General features: G+C 46.7%; 1 protein-coding gene across 3 annotated transcripts in view; it reads right to left on the reverse strand.

The window, feature by feature from the left end:
• LOC129703185 (protein FAM131A-like) overlaps positions 1–20,519 on the reverse strand; it is an 87,423-nt gene that overhangs the window by 17,927 nt on the left and 48,977 nt on the right. For all 3 annotated transcript variants that reach the window (XM_055645361.1, XM_055645360.1, XM_055645362.1), the window contains exon 3: positions 9,252–9,345. In XM_055645361.1, coding sequence (XP_055501336.1) covers positions 9,252–9,345 — 94 coding nt within the window. The remainder of the gene's footprint in view (positions 1–9,251; positions 9,346–20,519) is intronic.

The raw sequence follows: 20,519 nt of genomic DNA on the forward strand, positions 1-20,519 counted from the left end.
TGATCAAGACCCTGCTGCAATTTTTGACAAACTTCTTCAGCATCTACGAAGCCACCAACTATAGTGTAACCTGTAATTTGATAATCCTGCCCCAGTACATTCTCATCCAAATTGTTGATATAAACCACAAACAGCAATGGGCCCAGCACTGATCCTTCAGGCATCTCACTAGTCACAGGCCACCAGTCTGAAAAACAACCCTCAACCATCACCCTCTGCTTCCTTCCATGAAGCCAGTTCTCTATCCAGCCAGCCAGCTCTCCCTGGAACCCAAGAGTCAAGAGAGTTTTATTGTCATGTGTCCCAGATAGGACAATGAAATTCTTACTTGCTGCAGCACAACAGAATATGTAAACATAATACAGAACTAAAGATACAAGTTCAGTGTGTCTATAACCCATATATGCACAATAGATAAACAATAATGCAATAATAATAATACTGTTATTGTTCAGATCTTATTTGATGTTGTGTTTAATAGCCTGATGGCTGTGGGGAAGTAGCTATTCCTGAACCTGGAAGTACAGATTTTAGGCTCCTGTACCTTCTTCCCGATGGCAACAGTGAGATGAGAATGTGGCCAGGATGGTGTGAGTCTTTGGTGATGCTGCCAGCCTTTTTGAGGCAGCGACTGCGATAGATCCCTTCGATGGTGGGGAGGTCAGAGCCGATGATGGACTGGGCAGTGGTCACAACTTTTTGCAATCTTTTCCGCTCCCGGACTTTCAAGTTGCCGAACCAAACCATGATGCAACCGGTCAGCATGCTCTCTACTGTGCACCTGTAGATGTTCGAGAGAGTCCTCCTTGACATATCGACTCTCCGTAATCTTCTCAGGAAGTAGTGGCGCTGATGTGCCTTCTTTATAATTGCATCAGTATGCTGGGACCAGGAAAGATCTTCTGAAATATGCACGCCAAGGAATTTGACGTTTTTGACCCTTTCCACCATCGTCCCATTGATATAAACGGGATTGTGGGTCCCTATCCTACCCCTTCCAAAGTCCACAATCAGTTCCTTGGTTTTGCTGGTGTTGAGAGCCAGGTTGTTGTGCTGGCACCATTTGGTCAATCAGTCGATCTCACTTCTACACTCAGACTCATCACCACCTGTGATTCGTCCCATAACAGTGGTGTCATCGGCGAACTTGATGATGGAGTTCGCTGTATGCCTGGCCACACAGTCATGAGTATAGAATGAGTTTAGCAGGGGGCTGAGCACGTAGCCTTGAGGCGCTCCCCTGCTGAATGTCTACTCCCATGCAATTTAACCTCCAACACAGCCTAACACATGGCATCTAATCAAATTCCTTGCTGAAGTTCATATAGACAATGTCTATGGCTTTGCTCTCATCAACATTTTAGTTACCTCCTCAAAAAACTCAATCAGATCTGTGAGACATGATCTCCCACATACAAAACCATGCTGAATCAGCCACGGTCTATCCAAGTGCATGTATATCTTACCCCTCAGAATACATTCCAGTAACTTGCCTGCCACAGATATTAGGGCTCACTAATCTATAGTTACCAGGCTTTTCATTGCAGCCCTTCTTAAATAGAGGAACAACATTAGCCACCCTCCTGTCTTCCGGCACCTCACTCGTACCTACCAATGACTCGTATATCTCTGCTAGGAGATATCCCATTCCTTCTCTCCAGAGATGCTGCCTGTTCCGCTGAGTTACTCCAGCATTCTGTGTCTATCTCCCCCAGGACACCTGCAGTTTCTTCTCTAGCTACCCACAGTGTCCTTGGATATGTCTGATCCGGCCCGACAGGTTTATCCACCTCCATAAGGATGTTCACAAGAATGATCCCAGGAATGAGTGGGTTAACATATGATGAGTGTTTGATGGCACTTGGCCTGTACTCGATGGAGTTTAGAAGGATGAGGGGGTAACCGCAATGAAACATACAGAGTAGTGAAAGGCCTGGATCGAGTGGATGTGGAGAAGATCCACCTCCATAAGCCTGAAGACATTCAGCACCTTCTCAACTGTAACGCTGACTTCCCTCAAGAACCTCAATTTCTGTCATCGTCAAAACTTCTTTACTCCCACCTGCTTTACCCTTCACTATAACAGGAACATGCATGCCCTAAACTCTTGTCACCACACTTTAAAAAACATCCCACTTGCCAGGCATTCCTTTCCTGACAAACAACTTAGTCCAAACAACCTAAGCGAGTTCCTGTCTAATACCATCAAAGTTCATAAATTCATAAGTTATACGAGTAGAATTAGGCTATTCGGCCCATCAAGTCTATTCCACCATTCAATCACGGCTGGTCATAAACTCATGAGGTCATAAGTGATAGTAGTACAATTAGGCCATTCGGCCCATCAAGTCTACTCCGCCATTCAATCATGGCTAATCTATCTCTCCCTCCTAACCCCATTCTCCTACCTTCTCCCCATAAATTTAAAACCGAACCGGGGGGGGGGGAGGGGGGAGGGGGGGAGGGGGGGAGGGGGGGAGGGGGGGGGGGTGATGGGCTAGGAGGAAGGGAAGGATAGTGGGACATCTTTCCGTTTTTTTTTTTTTTTTTCTTTTCTCTTTTTTTTTTTCTCTCACTTCTTTGGCAGTTCAGGGGTCTTTTCTCCTCTCTTTTTTGTATCTTTCTTCTTTTTCTTCATTCTTCCCTATTTACTTTTTTTTTTCCTGATTCATGTATCAGTTTATAAAATGTTAAAAATGAAGCTCTACGAAAATTGTATAATTGTTATGCCAATTGCTTTAGTCTTGTACAATTGCTTCTAATAAAATAAACATTAAAAAAAACGATAGATAGATAGATAGATAGATAGATAGATAGATAGATAGATAGATAGATAGATAGATAGATAGATAGATAGATAGATAGATGCCATCATTCACATTCATTAAAATCACAAAATATTGGCCAAAGCTAATTGATTATAGCAATATATATAAAAATAGAATAAACAGATCAAAAAACAAACTTGCCATTGAGTATGTAACACATACACATCTTGCCATAGAGGGAGTACAGAGAAGGTTCACCAGACTGATTCCTGGGATGTCAGGACTTTCATATGAAGAAAGACTGGATAGACTTGGTTTGTACTCGATAGAATTCTTAAGGGGTTGGACAGGCTAAATGCAGGAAGATTGTTCCCGATGTTGGGGAAGTCCAGAACAAGGAGTCACAGTTTAAGGATAAGGGGGGAAATCTTTTAGGACCTAGATGAGGAAAACATTTTTCACACAGAGAGTGGTGAATCTCTGGAATTCTCTGCCACAGAAGGTAGTTGAGGCCATATTTTCACCTGTCATTTACAGATATCACCAATAACTGAGGTCCCAGCACAGATCCACACAGCACACCACCCGTCACAGATCTCCAGCCACAATTACACCCATCCACCACTAAACTATCCGAGTACACCAGTTCCGACTACAAACCGCCAAGTTATCATCTGTCCAATCCATCTTAATTGTCTAGATTGGGAATGTCAAATGCCCTGCTAAAATTCATGTAGACAACAGCCACTGCTCTACCCTCACCAACACACTTCTTCCCAGCTGTTATCAGGCAACTGAACCATCCTAGCACAACCAGAGAGCAGTCCTGAACTACTATCTACCTCATTGATGGCCCTCAGACTATCCTTGATCGGACTTTGCTGGCTTTACTTTGCGTTTTCTCCGGGAACTTTGGTTTCCTCCCATACTCCAAGGATGTACAGGTTTGCAGGTTGATTGGCTTGGTATGAGAATAAAATTGTCCCTAGTGTGTGCAGGGTATTGTTGGCGAGCGGGGATCACTGGTCAGTATGGATTCGGTGGGCCAAAGGGACTGCTTCCGTGCGGAATCTCTAGACTAAACTAATCTAAGAATCCCAACCTGAAACATCACAGATGCTGCCTGGACCGCTGAGTTCCTCCAGCACTTTGTCATTTTGAAATTCTCTGCCACAGAGGGCAGTGGAGGCCAATTCACTGTATGAATTTAAAAGAGAGTTAGATAGAGCTCTAGGGGCTAGTGGAATGAAGGGATATGGGATGAAGGCAGGCACGGGTTATTGATTGTGGATGATCAGCCATGATCACAATGAATGGCGGTGCTGGCTCTAAGGGCCAAATGGCCTCCTCCTACATCTATTTTCTACGTGTCTATGTTTCTATTAAACGTTATTCCCTTATCATGTATCTACACACTGTAAATAACTCGATTGCAATCATGTATTGTCTTTCCGCTGACTGGATAGCACGCAACAAAAGCTTTTCACTGTACCTCAGTACACGTAACAATAAACTAAACTAAGAAACTCAATCATCTCTATCGCGTCCTCAAAAAACTCGCTCTAGTTTGTAAGACATGATTAGCCAACACTAAGCCAACCCTAATTAGCTCCTTCTCTTCCAAGTGTGAATAAATATGTTTCCTTGGGAACCTCTCCAACAACTTCCAGAGCTGGTATGAGGTTTATCGGCCTATAATCTCCTGGAGTTTACAGAAGTTTCTTCATCCACTTATCCAGAGTATAAAAAATGAAGTGAGTTTCAACTGAGCTGTTGGAAGGGTCATCAGAAGGCAGAGAAGATGAGAGGCACAACTAATTATAGGTAATTTGGGCAGTGGGCAGGTGCTTTAGACCTGCACGGGAAGGTAGACGCTCCCGCCCCCATGAGTCTCGGGCAGATGGGGCTCGTCAGCCTGGGAAGGCAGTCCATCTAGGAGAGGGAAAACTCTGATTTAAAACCTCCACTGCCTTGTGGCCATATCCAGTCATGGAAAAGGCTCCAGGAGTAAGCCTCAAGGAAATCCGTAATCGGAGCCCCTAAGGCAGTTTGTCGTTGTCTACAACCTCGCTCTGGCAGCTCCTGCGATGGCGCTGGTGCCAAACTGTAACGGCCCTGCTGTTCCTTTGGATCGATCAGCGACGTGGAGAGGGGGGGACGTGTTGCATGGGCAACAGCCTGTCCTCCATATGACATCGATCGCCCAGGCTTGCATCCGACCACACATCACCTGCAACCGATGCATGGTCAGTCATGACCGAGGGGGGCCTACTACTGGTAATAAAGGCAATTTAAAGGAAAGCATTGGAATGCTTGCAACATAAAACTGGTAAATTGAGCAGCAAATAAGGCTGAGGCAGAGTTAGTGGAGCGGCCATGTTGGGGAGCGGCCTTGTTGGGGAGCGGCCATGTTGGGGAGCGGCCATGTTGGGGAGCGGCCATGTTGGGGAGCGGCTGTGTGATGGGGAAGTGGTAGTCTTTGGCTCATAGTCTTTGGCAAGGAGGCTATCAGCAGCAGTGAGGGGAATATGTTTCAATCAACTCTGAGTGTGTCTTGTTATTTAATTAGTAATTTGGCTACAGTAGTAACGGCAGGCAAGTTGTTGCAGTGTGTCTCTTGCAGGATGTGGGAAGTCAGGGACACATTGTGAACAGGTGCAGGACCTGAAGGACCATGCTAGGGAACTGGAGCAGCAGCTGGATGACCTATGGGCCATCCGGGAAAATGAGAGCTTCCTGGACAGGATCTACAGTCGTCACATCGAGGATACAGGAAGAGAGGAGGTGGGTGACGAGGAGGAAGGGAATTAAACGTGGAGTGCAGGTAATCCCAGTGACTGCACCTCTCCAAAACAGGAACACCCTCTTAGGAGCCACGGGGTGGATGAAACATTGAGTAGCATCCAGGGTTGTAACTCCAACCCTTATGCTGAGGCTTCAACAGGGAAGGGTGACGTCAGGCAGAGCCACAGTGGTGGATGACTCGATAGTTAGGGGTGTGGACAGGAGATTCTGCAGCAGCGGGCGAGACTCCAGGATAATGTGTTGCCTCCCTGGTGCCAGGGTCCAGGACATCTTGCAGCGGCTGCACGACATCCTCTAAGGGGAGGGGGAGCAGCTGGAGGTTGTTGTGCATGTTGGCACAAATGATATAAAGAGGAAGGAGGTTCTGCAATTTATATAGGGAATTAGCTAAAAGGCTGAAAAGCAGAATCTCCAGGGTAATTACAGCTATCTGTGGTTTGTACCTCGTGCTAGTGAGGATAAGAACAGAAAGATTGGGGAGATGAATGTGTGGCTATTACAGTGTACTATGTTTACATATTCTGTGGGCTGCAGCAAGTAACAATGTCATTGTTCTATCCGGGACACATGACAATAAAACACTCGTGACTCTTGGCTGAGGAGTTGGTGAAGGCAGGCTGGGATTTTGATTTCTGGGATCTCTTCTGGGGCGGGAGTGACCTGTACAAAAGGGATGGGTTGCATCTCAACTGGAGGGGGACCAACATCCTGGCAGGCAGGTTCACTGACACTACACGGGTCGGTTTAAACTAGATTGCCAAGGGGGTGGGATCTCATACAGAACAGGGGCAGGTTAGAGTTTAGAAGCTGGTATGGAGGACGTTGAAAGTAAGGTTGGACGACAAAACAAGCAGGTGAAAGGCAGAGAGCGAGGAAGGAGGGTTGGTTTAAACTGCACGTATTTTAATGCAAGGGGCCTGACGGGCAAGGCAGATGAGCTTAGGGCATGGATAGGTACGAGCGACTGGGACGTTGTAGCCATGACTGGAACCTGGTTAAGGGAGGGCAGGACTGGCAGCTCAATGTTCCAGGGTACAGGAGATTCAGGAGAGACAGGGGTGAAGGAAAAAGAGGAGGGGGGGGGTTGCATTGTTGGTTAAGGAGGATTTCACGACAGAAGTCAGAGTTGACATTATGGCTGATTTGTCTAGTGAGGCTATATGGGTGGAGCTGAGGAACAAGAAAGGGATGATCACCTTGTCTGGGGTGTTCGACAAACCCCCGAATAGCCAATCGGAATTAGAAGACTCGGGGCTGAGACGGCGCTCCCGTGAGGCGGCCCGGCTCGGGGCTGAGACGGCGCTCCCGTGAGGGCGGCCCGGCTCGGGGCGGAGACGGTGCTCCGGTGGCTGAGGCGGCATTCCGGCGGCGTTTCGGCGGCGGCGACCTGAATCCGGGGCTCGGCCGCGGGCCAGTAGGCGACATCGTCAGGAGCTCGCAGGTCACAGGCTAGTGCCTGTTTTCCGGAGCTCCCGCGGCAACAGCTGCGTCCGCTGGACTGGAGGGCGGCAGCTTCGACCACCCCGGGCCGCGGAGCTTGAACCGCGGCCCGTTCGCGGAGCTCGGTTGAGCCGCGGGACTGACTACCATCGCCCGGTGGGGTAACAGCATATTGCCTCAGTGCAGAGGGAGAATGAGGAGGGAAGAGACAGTAACCTTAAGACTTTTGCCTCCATCACAGTGAGGAGGTGCCTGGTGAACTCACTGTGGTGGATGTTAATTTGTGTTTATTGTGTGTTTAGTTGTTTATTATTACATGTATGGCTGCAGGCAACGACATTTCATTCAGACCGAAAGGTCTGAATGACAAATAAAGGATCTAATCTAATCTAATCTAAATTTAAGAACAAATATGCCAGGAGATTGCAGACAGCTGCAGGTCTGCAGACTGAAGAAGGGTTTCGACCTGAAACGTCACCCATTCCTTCTCTCCTGAGATGCTGCCTGTCCTGTTGAGTTCCTCCAGCCTATCTTCAAGTCAAATAAGGTTGTTGTAGTAGGGGATTTTAACTTTCCAAATATAGACTGGGAAAATCACAATGTGAAAGGTTTAGATGGGGTCCAACTTCTCAAAGGCTGACATGTTATCTTCATGCCCCACTTTCTTATGCTGACCCCATATTCCTTGACCCTCAGTGCATGACATTTATTGATCTCTGTCTTAAAGACAAAGGTCGACACAAAAAGTTGGAGTAACTCAGCGGGACAGGCAGCATCTCTGCGGAGAAGGAATGGGTGACGTTTCGGGTCGAGACCCTTCTTCAGACTGATGTCAGGGGAGTGGGCGGGACAGATATAGAATTTAGTCTGAGACATTAAGACTGGTGGGAGAACTGTGAAGGGGAGGGGGATGGAGAGAGAGGGAAAGCAGAGGCTATTTAAAGACTACAGCTCCACAATCCTCTAAAAATGGTGAGCTCCAAAAATCCACCAGAGTCGTAGAGTGTGGAAACAGGCCCTTCGGCCCAACTTGCATACACTGGGCAACACTAGTCCCTGCCTCACTAGTCCCACCTGTCTCCGACTACGTTCTATCTCTGTCCCATTGTGGAATTCTCTGCCACAGAAGGGCAGTAGAGGCAATTCACTGGATGAATTTAAAAGAGAGTTAGATCTCTTTAGAGTTAGAGCTCTAGGGGCTAGCGGAATCAAGGGATAAGGGGAGAAGGAAGGCGCGGGTTATTGATTGTGGATGATCAGCCATGATCACAATGAATGGCGATGCTGGCTCAAAGGGCCAAATGGCCTACTCCTGCACCTATTTTCTATTTTCTATAATGAACATAAACACTTCAAAACATGAGCAAATCACATATTTTGCATGTCATTCATGTATAGATGTCTTGTCCTGTGTTGAAGTTCTACTGTATCTACCTCATTGGAGACCCTTGATCGGACTTCACTGACTTTATCTTGCACTAAACGAGATTCATGTTATTCCCTTTATCATGTACCTGTCCACTGTGAGTGGCTCGAAGTTAATGGAAGTCAGAAGAATCTGAATCTAAACTATTTCACAGATGAAATGCATCTAATTTGGCACACTGGAATATCTGGAACCTCTACAACACATCAATACCCAGATTGCCCAATGGTGTAAAAGCAGATCCGTATTCAATTCCCTCCATCACTCAATTTTTCCCTCAATTTTGAAATGTGGAAGGAAACCGAAGTACCTGGAGAAAACCCACGCAGTCATAGGGAGACCGTACAAGCTCAGTACACACAGCACCAGTGCTCAGGATCGAACCTGGGTCTCTGGCGCTGTGAGGCAGCAGCTCTACCGCTGTGCTGCTACCTTTACATCGTCCTTTGCAGAACTCCCTAAAAGATGCTGTTGCTGTTACTCACATGCCGTTATCACCGTCTTTCTGCCAACATCAGTTACATAATTTACATTATTTAGTCACGCTTGACGATTATTCTCTCTCACTCTCCAACATTTTCTGCAGCCCTCCACTCTCTCTCTCTCTCTCTGCAACTTTAATATATAATTTCTCAGTTGTAGTGAAAGGTCAACAATAACTGTCACGTTATTTTTCTTTTGCAAGTGCTACGAAATGCTTCCAGCGTTTGATTTTAATTTTGTTCTTCAAGTATTAGCAGCAATCACCTGATTCTGAAGTATGTTTATGTAAACACATTGAGCAAAGCTGTTCATGATTAATGCACACATACCATGCAAAGACGATCTTGCGAGTGCAGCAATCTCCTGGATAGTAAGCGCACGTCTTGATTTTGGTAACATTTCAATAGTGTCTTCAACATTTACCTGGAAAATGGAAATCAGGTACAAAGGTCATCAAACATTCCCAGCAATTTATAAAAGTACACTTAATCTGGGAATAACTGTGCACAGTTCCCTGAAAGTGGAATCTCATGTAGATAGGGTGGGAAAGAAAGCTTTTGGTGTGCTGGCCTTTATAAATCAGAGCATGGAGTATAGAAGTTGGGATGTAATGTTAAAATTGTACAAGGCATTGGTGAGGCCAATTCTGGAGTATGGTGTACAATTTTGGTCGCTTAATTATAGGAAGGATGTCAACAAAATAGAGAGAGTACAGAGGAGATTTACTAGAATGTTGCCTGGGTTTCAGCAACTAAGTTACAGAGAAAGGTTGAACAAGTTAGGTCTTTATTCTTTGGAGCGCAGAAGGTTAAGGGGGGACTTGATAGAGATCTTTAAAATGATGAGAGGGATAGACAGAGTTGACGTGGATAAGCTTTTCCCACTGAGAGTACGGAAGATTCAAATAAGGGGACATGACTTGAGAATTAAGGGACGGAAGTTTAGGGGTAACATGAGGGGGAACTTCTTTACTCAGAGAGTGGTAGCTGTGTGGAATGAGCTTCCAGTGAAGGTGGTGGAGGCAGGTTCGTTTTTATCATTTAAAAATAAATTGGATAGTTATATGGATGGGAAAGGAATGGAGGGTTGTGATCTGAGCGCAGGTGTATGGGACCAGGGGAGAATACGTGTTCGGCACGGACTAGAAGGGTCAAGATGGCCTGTTTCCGTGCTGTAATTGTTATATGGTTATATGGTTATAATGTCCTTCATCCTGAATATTACTGCTGAGCAACAAAAAATAAGATATAATGCAGTTCCCTCTCTAACATTGCATATTAGCGTTGATCATAACAATTGGGGCTAGTCTGTCTGAAACTGTGCACACAATGTTTTTCCATTTATCTGTGTGTCTCTGTGCTATGTGCTAAATTAAAGATGAAGAGGTTTTCGCAGTAAATATTATCCCGGGTTTTTTGGTGCACTCCAGAATAGCTATAAAGAGATACAGGAGATTTCACACTTTTTTTTCCCCACAGTTCTCAGTTTCAAAATTGAGAAGCTCTTGTCTGAACTTCTTTGCAAGTTCTGCACTTGAATAGTGCACTACAAACAGGACGTGTTACTTTTCTATTGAGCCAGATAGTTATTAATGACTTTTTGCTTCATTCCTCATGCTATAAACCCATCGTACAACATTTCTACTACGCTCAGTCTGCCTGGACCTGCGTGATGTCCCAGTTGACAAACACTCCCCTCCCCATTCCCACGCTGACCTCTCTATTCTCGGCCTCCTCCATTGTCAGAGTGAGGCTAAACGCAAATTGGAGGAACAGCATCTCATTTTTCGCTTGGGTAGCTTACAACCCATTGGAATGAATATTGATTTCTCTAACTTCAAGTAACCCCGGCATTCCCTCCTTCTCCCTGTCCCTCCTCCAACCGAGTCGCATCAGGTTCTTGTTCTCACCTAGCAATCAGCTAACAATGGCCTGTTTCCTTTATCATCGTTACTTTTTTTGCACATTTTTCATTCATTTGTTCTATATTGCTCTACATCACTCCCGATATCTCTTGCTTCCCTTTCCCCTGACTAGTCTGAAGAAAGGTCTCGGCCAGAAACATCACTTATTCCTTCTCTCCAGAGATGTTGTCTGTCCCACTGAGTTACTCCAGCATTTTGTGTCTACCGTGCATTTGTAGTTTGCTTTGTTCAGGTTTAAGATCCAGGTTTCAATTGAACTAAATCACCAAAGTTTTATATTAAATTCTATATGTTGAAAAGATTGCTTCTGAAAGACTACATAAGAGATCAATTTACCCTACTCATTACATAATACCAGATCTAAAATAATCTATTCCAATATGTTGAACAGCCAATCTCCTTACATTTATCCTCTAAATTATTACCGCTCATTTATCTTTTTCCAGTCCGTAAACAGATTAAACTCCCCCACAATTATAGTATTAACCTTATTACATTCAACTTAATTTTCTAATTCATATTATGCCCCACATGGCCAATAATATACGGTGCCTTTATACAATTTTCTGCCCACTGTTGTTTTTTAGCTAAACTAATTCAATTTCATTTCTGTTCTAAGATTCTTCCTCTCATTTGCTTTTCTCCTAGTTAGGTTACCCCATCTCCCCCCCCCCCTTATTTCTCCTCCCTCTTCTGAAACTCAAATGATCTTGAAAATGTTTTAGTCACAGCTTGGTTAGTTTGCAAACACATTTCTGAAGTAGCTTTGTTTTGTATCCAGCAATTTTATTTGTACCATTTATTTGCCCGTTTTAGCTGCATAAAGAGTCTTTTATTGTCCTTTATACCATGTTTTTCCTATTCTGACTCTAATTGGATGTATAACCGTACGTTTTGCATTGCCTTCCTGAGAGTAGTAATTAGTTGATTTGTAATCTGGGCTACCACATCCATTCTCTTTCACTTTCTAAAGGGCCTGTCCCACTTACATGTCCTTGGCAAGCTAATTACGCGACCTCGTGGTCGCGTTGAGGCGAGACGGTCCCGCAAAGGTCAAGTGCGACTTCATTCGACATCACAGCCGTCTGGAGCGCGTGACGTCATTTGAAGATGGTCTCAAAATGCAGGAGTAACTCAGCGGGACCGGCAGCACCTCTGGAGAGAAGCAATGGGTGATGTTTTGTGTCGAGACTTTTCTTCAGTCTAAAAGAAGGGTCTTGACCCGAAACATCACACATTCCTTCTCTCCAGAGATGCTGCCGGTCCCGCTGAGTTACTCCAGCATTTTGTGTTTATCTTCAATTTTCTTGACCCCGTTCTGGGAGTAGAAGTGGGGGCGTATCCGGACCACAACGGCCATGAGCCCCAGGCTGAGTTCGGCGATCGTTTGCCTGCTTCTGCTGCTGTTGGAGGTGAGACGTTGCATCGCGCCAGGGTCTTGGGCCTGTCCCACTTTGGCCGTCAGTTCCGCGACAGGCCGTTGGCGCGTGAAGATTTCGTTCGCTACAAAAATTTCAGAGCCCCACGCGATGTCACACACAACTACATACCCCTCCGCATTTCTAAGTGGGACCGGCCCTGCGCGGCCATACGATGCCCGTGCGCCTCAACACGACCACGAGGTCGCGTAATGTGCGTGCCAAGGACACATAAGTGTGACAGGGCCTTAACTTTCTCATCATAAGAATTCATCTCACCAAGCAATTAGCTTTACATGTTAGTTAGAGCCCTCGTTATTCATTGTATATCATTGATTTAGATGAATTGAAGACTTTGTGGCCAAGTTTGCAGATGATACAAAGATAGGTGGAGGGGCAGGAAGTATAGGATTCGGACAGATTGGGAGGGTGGGCAAAAAAGTGGCAGATGGAATACAGCGTAGCAAAGTGTGGAGTCATGCATTTTGGTATTAGGAATAAAGGCGTATACTATTTTCTAAATTGGGTGAGAAATCAGAAATCGGAGGTGTAATGGGACATATCTGAGGAAAGATGTGCTGGCATTGGAGAGGGTGCAGAGGAGTAGACTTGATGGACCAAATGGCCTAATTCTGTTCCCATAACTTATGAACTTCCATAGCACAGACAGACAACACGAATCCATCTCCCAAAACCTACAGTTCTCTATCTCCTCCACACTCTTCATCATGCCATCAATACAAACAGCCCTTGTAAAACAATGCTGTGGCCATTTTGCTTATCCACTGCTCTTCACCTAGTATCGTTTAGTTTAGTTTCAAGATGCAGCGTGGAAACAGGCGCTTAGGCCCGCCGATTCCGTACTGACCAGCGATCCCTGTGCATTGACCAGCGATCCACGTACACTAGCACTATCCTGCACGCTGGGGACTGTTTACAATTTTTATCGGGCAGTAAACCTACAAACCTGTAAGTCTTTAGAGTGTGGGAGGAAACCAGAGCACCCAGGGAAAACCCACCAGGTCACGGGGAGAACGTACAAGCTCCGTACAGACAGCATCCATAGTTGGGATTGAACCTGAGTGTCTGGTCTACCGCTGCGCCACTGTGCTGCCCTTACCCACACTGTCATATTTTACATTAATATTACCACTTCATGGATTATCTACACCACTCCGAGGCAGCAGTAGCTATAGTCTGCAACACAGACAGGAACAGGAATTGGTGAGAAAGTCAGACATCAGAATTAAATCTCAAGGTGCTAGTAACGTTCATAAAACTGAGCACAATTATGTTTTTAGGATCATTGAATTTTCTCTGTTGAAGTTCAGCCTGGTAATTTATTCAGTACTCATTAATGCTAATTTGCAAAACAATACTTAAATTTATTCACAGATGCAAATGCCACCTTGTGACTGGAAGTAGAGTTGGAGGCAGGTGGCAGATTGGCTGTGATAACAATACTATGGGTTATCAATACATGTTGTCTCTCACTCACATCAGCTATTGTCAAGCAAGCACTGTACCACACAGGACTGCTGTTGAAGAATGCCAATAAAAATCCTTGTATTGAATGAACAAGTAAAATAGATGGTAAAAGATATAGAGATTGACCTGCAGTCTTTTTTTCCTCTGGAAAGGGGAATAAGAAACTGCAGGGCAAAGGTTTAGTGAAAGGGAAATGTTTTAAAAGGGAGCTGGGGGGAGCAACTTCTTCGTATAGGTTTAGGTTTGGAGATACAGCGCGGAAACAGGCCTTGGGCCTACCGGGTATGCACCAACCAGCGATCCCCGCACATTATAACCATATAACCATATAACAATTACAGCACGTAAACAGGCCATCTCGACCCTTCTAGTCCATGCCGAACACGTATTCTCCCCTAGTCCCATATACCTGCGTTCAGACCATAACCCTCCATACCTATCCCATCCATAACTATCCAATTTATTTTTAACCTGCCTCCACCACCTTCACTGGAAGCTCATTCCACACAGCCACCACTCTCTGAGTAAAGAAGTTCCCCCTCATGTTACCCTTAAACTTCTGTCCCTTAATTCTCAAGTCATGTCCCCTTGTTTGAATCTCCCCTACTCTCAGTGGGAAAAGCTTATCCACGTCAACTGTGTCATAGAAACATAGACATAGAAACATAGAAATTAGGTGCAGGAGTAGGCCATTCAGCCCTTCGAGCCTGCACCTCCATTCAATATGATCATGGCTGATCATCCAACTCAGTATCCCGCACCTGCCTTCTCTCCATACCCCCTGATCCCCTTAGCCACAAGGGCCACATCTAACTCCCTCTTAAATATAGCCAATGAACTGGCCTCAACTACCCTCTGTGGCAGAGAGTTCCAGAGATTCACTACTCTCTGTGTGAAAAAAGTTCTTCTCATCTCGGTTTTAAAGGATTCCCCCCTTATCCTTAAGCTGTGACCCCTTGTCCTGGACTTCCCCAACATCGGGAACAATCTTCCTGCATCTAGCCTGTCCAACCCCTTAAGAATGTTGTAAGTTTCTATAAGATCCCCTCTCAATCTCCTAAATTCTAGAGAGTATAAACCAAGTCTATCCAGTCTTTCTTCATAAGACAGTCCTGACATCCCAGGAATCAGTCTGGTGAACCGTCTCTGCACTCCCTCTATGGCAATAATGTCCTTCCTCAGATTTGGAGACCAAAACTGTACGCAATACTCCAGGTGTGGTCTCACCAAGACCCTGTACAAGACCCTGTCTATCCCTCTCATCATTTTAAAGACCTCTATCAAGTCCCCCCTTAACCTTCTGCGCTCCAAAGAATAAAGCCCTAACTTGTTCAACCTTTCTCTGTAACATTAACACTATCCTGCACACACTAGGGACAATTTTTACAATTATCAATCCAATTCACCTACATACCTGTCGTCTTTGGAGTGTGGGAGGAAACCGAAGATCTTGGAGAAAACCCACGTAGGTCATGGGGCAAAACGTACAAACTCCGTACAGACAGCGCCCTTAGTCGGGATATAACCAGGGTCTCCAGCGCTGCAAGCTCTGCAGGCCAATAACTCTACCGCTGCGCCACTGTACCACGGTTCCATACACCCACCCACCACCCTTTGTGTGAAATAGTTACCCCTTAGATTTAAATATTTTCTCCTTCACCTTAAACCTATTCCTCTGGTCCTCTATTCACCTACTCAGGGCAATTTTAAATATATTTGGACAGTTACAGTATTAGAATAGGAAAGTTTAGAGGGATGTGGACCAAATGTGAGCAAATGGGAGTAAGTTGGATGGGGCACCTTGGTTGGCATGCTTGAGCTGGGCCAAAGGACCTGTTTCTGCAATGCTTTACTCTACGAGTCTAATTACTCTCAAATGTTGCTGCCAGTATGTGAAATTGGCAGCTTCTGGTGATTTGCTTTTGGATCACAGTCAAGTCAAGTCTAACTGTAGACTGTTACAATATACCTGCTTTTCCAGAACTTTGTTTCGGAATTGGCCCATGTTGTATTTGATAATGAAATTGCTCACAATTAATGGCAACATAGAAATTGAATGAGATTTGAGGCATTACCTTTCGCTGGATATTCTTAATTTGCTCCCTCACCAATGCAGGGAGCGACCAAACAGTGTCTACACAAACACCGGCCAAAGACCAATGATTACTGATATTCCACTATTAATATTCAGTCTGCTCACTTCTTCCTGGCTCCTGGAGATGATATTTGATAAATTAATTACATTTGAAAAAAAAAATTTACTATTATTTTTCATCAGGAATTTGGTAATTTGGTATTTTTCATCAAGAATTTCAACAATGTTGCATAGCTGTTAAAAATATAATTTGCTATAAATATCCTGTTAGGGCAAGATTGCATTTCCCATATTTTGAAGTTCATATTATGGTAAATATTGCCGTTATTGGTCATTGTGTATCAGTGTTCCATCTCTTTATTGTTGATGAATCTATTCAAATCTCATAACTAACTACCCTGGTGAAATTCTGTTAAATTAAATATCACTTGAGGAGGAGCACATTATTCTAAACACTTCTGACAGCTTAAGCTCTGAATTATTGAATCCCATCATCACAATTGGGGACTTTAAATTCAAAAATTATATAATTCTGCAATTTTCTTGGGAAACAAATGCTAGTTTTAGTAATAACATCCTGGAAATGACTGGAATGCTCCAACAGCTTATTGGATTCAGGAATACCTGCCATTTTCACCAGGCAGAGATCACGCATACTGTAACGACGGTGCATCGATGGAATTGACTCTGAAATTGACCTTTCTGTAGCTGATCTATATTCCACTGTATACTTTGACAGCCTTCCTCACAATCTGTCACCCCAGCAATCTGCAAACTAATGCCCATGTCCCACTTAGGAAACCTGAACGGAAACCTCTGGAGACTTTGTGCCCCACCCAAGGTTTCCGTGCAGTTCCCGGAGGTTTTTGTCAGTCTCCCTACCTGCTTCCACTACCTGCAACCTCCGTCAACCACCTGTAATCTCCGGGAACCGCACGGAAACCTTGGGTGGGGCGCAAAGTCTCCAGAGGTTTCCGTTCAGGTTTCCGAAGTGGGACAGAGGCATTACAAACCAACCCATCTACATTTACCAAGATTATAGAAACATAGAATATAGGTGCAGGAGTAGGGCATTCGGTCCTTCGAGCTTGCACTGCCATTCTCTATGATCATGGCTGATCATCCACAATGTATCCTGTTCCTGCTTTTTCCCCATATCCCTTGATTCCGTTAGCATGGAAATCTTGGTAAATGTTAGTAAGTTTGCAGATGACACCAAGATTGCTGGGGTCACAGATTGTGAGCCAGTGGAGTTCGACAGGAGATCTTTTGTTGGGACCTCTGTTGTTTGTGATATATATTATGTACCTGTATTGTGGATACGCTGGTATCGTTGTTTCATTGTAGGACATTGATCATTCTTTTTAATTCTGGATTTTAATTCATGTATTGTGTTATTTTTTTGGGGGGGTTTAATGTACAATTTATGATGCTTTTATGTGATACAAGACCAAGTGCAGACCCATTGGGTCTGCTCCCCCAATGGTGTGATCCCCCAACCCAATATTCCACCATGCACCCGTCTCCTCCAATGGAACTGAAGCCGTTCCCAAAAGTAAGATTCCAGCATTGCCCTGCCTCCCTCAGCAGTGGATTAAAAAAAAAATCCAATGGCACCTCCCCTGCCTGCTGCAGCAGTGAAAAGTTCAGAATGTTCCTGTCTTGCAACTTTGTTTCGAAGTGTGTTGGAAGCTGGCATGTAAATGGAGAAGCCAGTTTCTTTTTGAAATTGGGGGTGGGGGGGGGGGGGGGGGGGGGGTGGGGGGGGGGGGGGGGGGGGGGGGGGGGGGGGGGGGGTGGGGGGGGGGGGGGGGGGGGGGGGGGGGGGGGGGGGGGGGGGGGGGGGGGGGGGGGGGGGGGGGGGGGGGGGGGTGGGGGTGGGGGGGGGGGGGGGGGGGGGGGGGGGGGGGGGGGGGGGGGGGGGGGGGGGGGGGGGGGGGGAGGGAGAAGGATTTGATTAAAAAACGTGTACTTCAACACGACGAAATGAAATGAGGAGCGGATACCTAGAAAGACAAGAGAAATCTCTACAGAAATGGAAAAAATCTCGGAGATTGAGCGTCTGGATTGGGCGTGGCAATGAATCAAAGGAAGAAATGCAGCCGGCAGCCGTACATGCAAATGAATCCATTCCGATTGGACATCTGCGAGCATCGGCCATTCCGATTGGACATCTGCGAGTATCGGGCACGAATCGAAAGACAGGAAGGGCGCCGGATGGCAGTCAGTCGGATGGCCCCAGAGTTTTATAGATAGATAGATTAGACCAAGTGCAGACCCGTTGGGTCTGTTTCCCCAACAGCGTTTGCGGGGGGGGGGAGTAGGGGCTGCGGCATCACACTCAAATTAACCACCCCCCAAACTCACAGGTGGGGGGGGGGGGGGGGGGTGTGTGAGAAGAGGGGAGGGAGGGGAGAGGAGGAGGAGGGAAACATGACAGATTTGGGAGGGAAAGGAGAGTGGGGTAGGTGGTGAGAGAGAGGGGGATGGGGAGAGAGATGTGGGGGAGAGGGGGATGGGGAGGGAGGGGAGGAGGGGGTGAGGGGTGGAGGGAGAGACGGGAAAGAGTGGGGAGGGAGAGTGGAGGGGGAGACGTGGAAGAGTGGGGAGGGAGGAGGAGAGGGGTAGGGGGAAGGGGGCGAGCGGAGAGAGGGAAGGGGGTGGGGTAGAGAGGGAAGGGGGGTGAGGGAGAGAGGGAGAGGGGTGAGGAGAGGGAGAGGGGTGAGGAGAGGGAGAGGGGTGAGGAGAGGGAAACATAGAAATTAAGTGCAGTAGTAGGCCATTCGGCCCTTCGAGCCTGCACCACCATTCAATATGATCATGGCTGATCATCCAACTCAGTATCCTGTACCTGCCTTCTCTCCATACCCCCTGATCCCTTTAGCCACAAGGGCCACATCTAACTCCCTCTTAAATATAGCCAATGAACTGGCCTCAACTACCTTCTGTGGCAGAGAGTTCCAGAGATTCACCACTCTCTGTGTGAAAAATGTTTTTCTCATCTCAGTCCTAAAAGATTTCCACCTTATCTTTAAACTGTGACCCCTTGTTCTGGAATTCCCCCAACATCTGGAACAATCTTCCTGCATCTAGCCTGTCCAACCCCTTAAGAATTTTGTACGTTTCTAAAAGATCTGCCCTCAATCTTCTAAATTCTAGCGAGTACAAGCCGAGTCTATCTAGTCTTTCTTCATATGAAAGTCCTGACATCCCAGGAATTAGTCTGGTGAACCTTCTCTGTACTCCCTCTATGGCAAGAATGTCTTTGAGCATTGGACATTGTGACATCACACGATGGAACGTTCACCAGGGGCTGGGGCTGGGGCTGATTCTATGGGTGAGATGCCAGTTTATTTTGAAATATTGGGAGGGGGGGGGAGAAGGATTTGATTAAAAATGTGTACATAAACACGACAAAATGGCGTTTGCGGGGGGGGGGGGGGGGTGAGAGAGAGGGGAGGGGGGGGAGAGAGGAGGAGGAGGAACGGGATCGATTTGGAGAGGAAAGGAGAGCGGGGTAGGGGGTGAGAGAGATGTGGGGGAGAGGGGGATGGGGGGGGAGGGGAGGAGGAGAGGGGTGGGGGTAGAGAGAGGAAAGAGTGGGGAGGGAGAGTGGAGGGGAAGGGGGAGAGAAGTGGAAGAGTGGGGAGGGAGGATGGAGAGGGGTGGGGGAGTGATGGAAGAGGGATAGGGGAAGGGGGGCGGTGGGGAGAGGGAAGGGAACGGGGTGGGGTAGAGAGGGAAGGGGGTGGGGGGAGAGGGATGGGAGAGGGGGGGGTGGGAGAGAGAGGGGGGAGGCAGAGAAGGGGGAGAGAAGTGGAAGAGTGGGGGGGAGGGAGGGGAGGGGTAAAGGGGGTAGCGGGAGTGGTGGAGAGACGGGGGGGGAGTGGTGGAAGAGGGACAGAGGGGTAGGGGGAAGGGGTGGGGGGGGAGAGGGGAAGGGAGAGGGGGGGGTGGGGAGAGAGAGGGGTGGGGTAAGGGGATAGAAGTGGGAAGAGTAGAGAGGGGTAGGGGGAGTGGTGGGAAGAGGGACAGAGGGGTAGGGGGAAGCGGGGGGGTGGTGGTAGAGAGGGAAGGGGGGTGGGGGAGAGAGGGAGAGGGGTGAGGAGAGGGAAACATAGAAATTAAGTGCAGGAGTAGGCCAATCGGCCCTTCGAGCTTGAACCACCATTCAATATGATCATGGCTGATCATCCAACTCAGCATCCTGTACCTGCCTTCTCCATACCCCCTGATCCCTTTAGCCACAAGGGCCACATCTAACTCCTTCTTAAATATAGCCAACGAACTGGCCTCAACTACCTTCTGTGGCAGAGAATTCCAGAGATTCACCACTCTCTGTGTGAAAAACGTTTTTCTCATCTCGGTCATAAAGGATTTCCCCCTTATCCTTAAACTGTGACCCCCTGTTCTGGACTTCCCCAACATCTGGAACAATCTTCCTGCATCTAGCCTGTCCAACCCCTTAAGAATTTTGTAAGTATCTATAAGATCCCCCCTCAATCTTCTAAAATCTAGCGAGTACAAGCCGAGTCTATCCAGTCTTTATTCATTTGAAAGTCCTGACATCCCAGGAATCAGTCTGGTGACCCTTCTCTGTACTCCCTCTATGGTCTGTTTCCCCAACGGCGTTTGCGGGGGGGGTGAGAAGAGGGGAGGGAGGAGGAGGAAA

The sequence above is a fragment of the Leucoraja erinacea genome, chromosome 14, assembly GCF_028641065.1.
Source record: "Leucoraja erinacea ecotype New England chromosome 14, Leri_hhj_1, whole genome shotgun sequence".
In the NCBI taxonomy this organism is placed as follows: Eukaryota; Metazoa; Chordata; class Chondrichthyes; order Rajiformes; family Rajidae; genus Leucoraja; species Leucoraja erinaceus.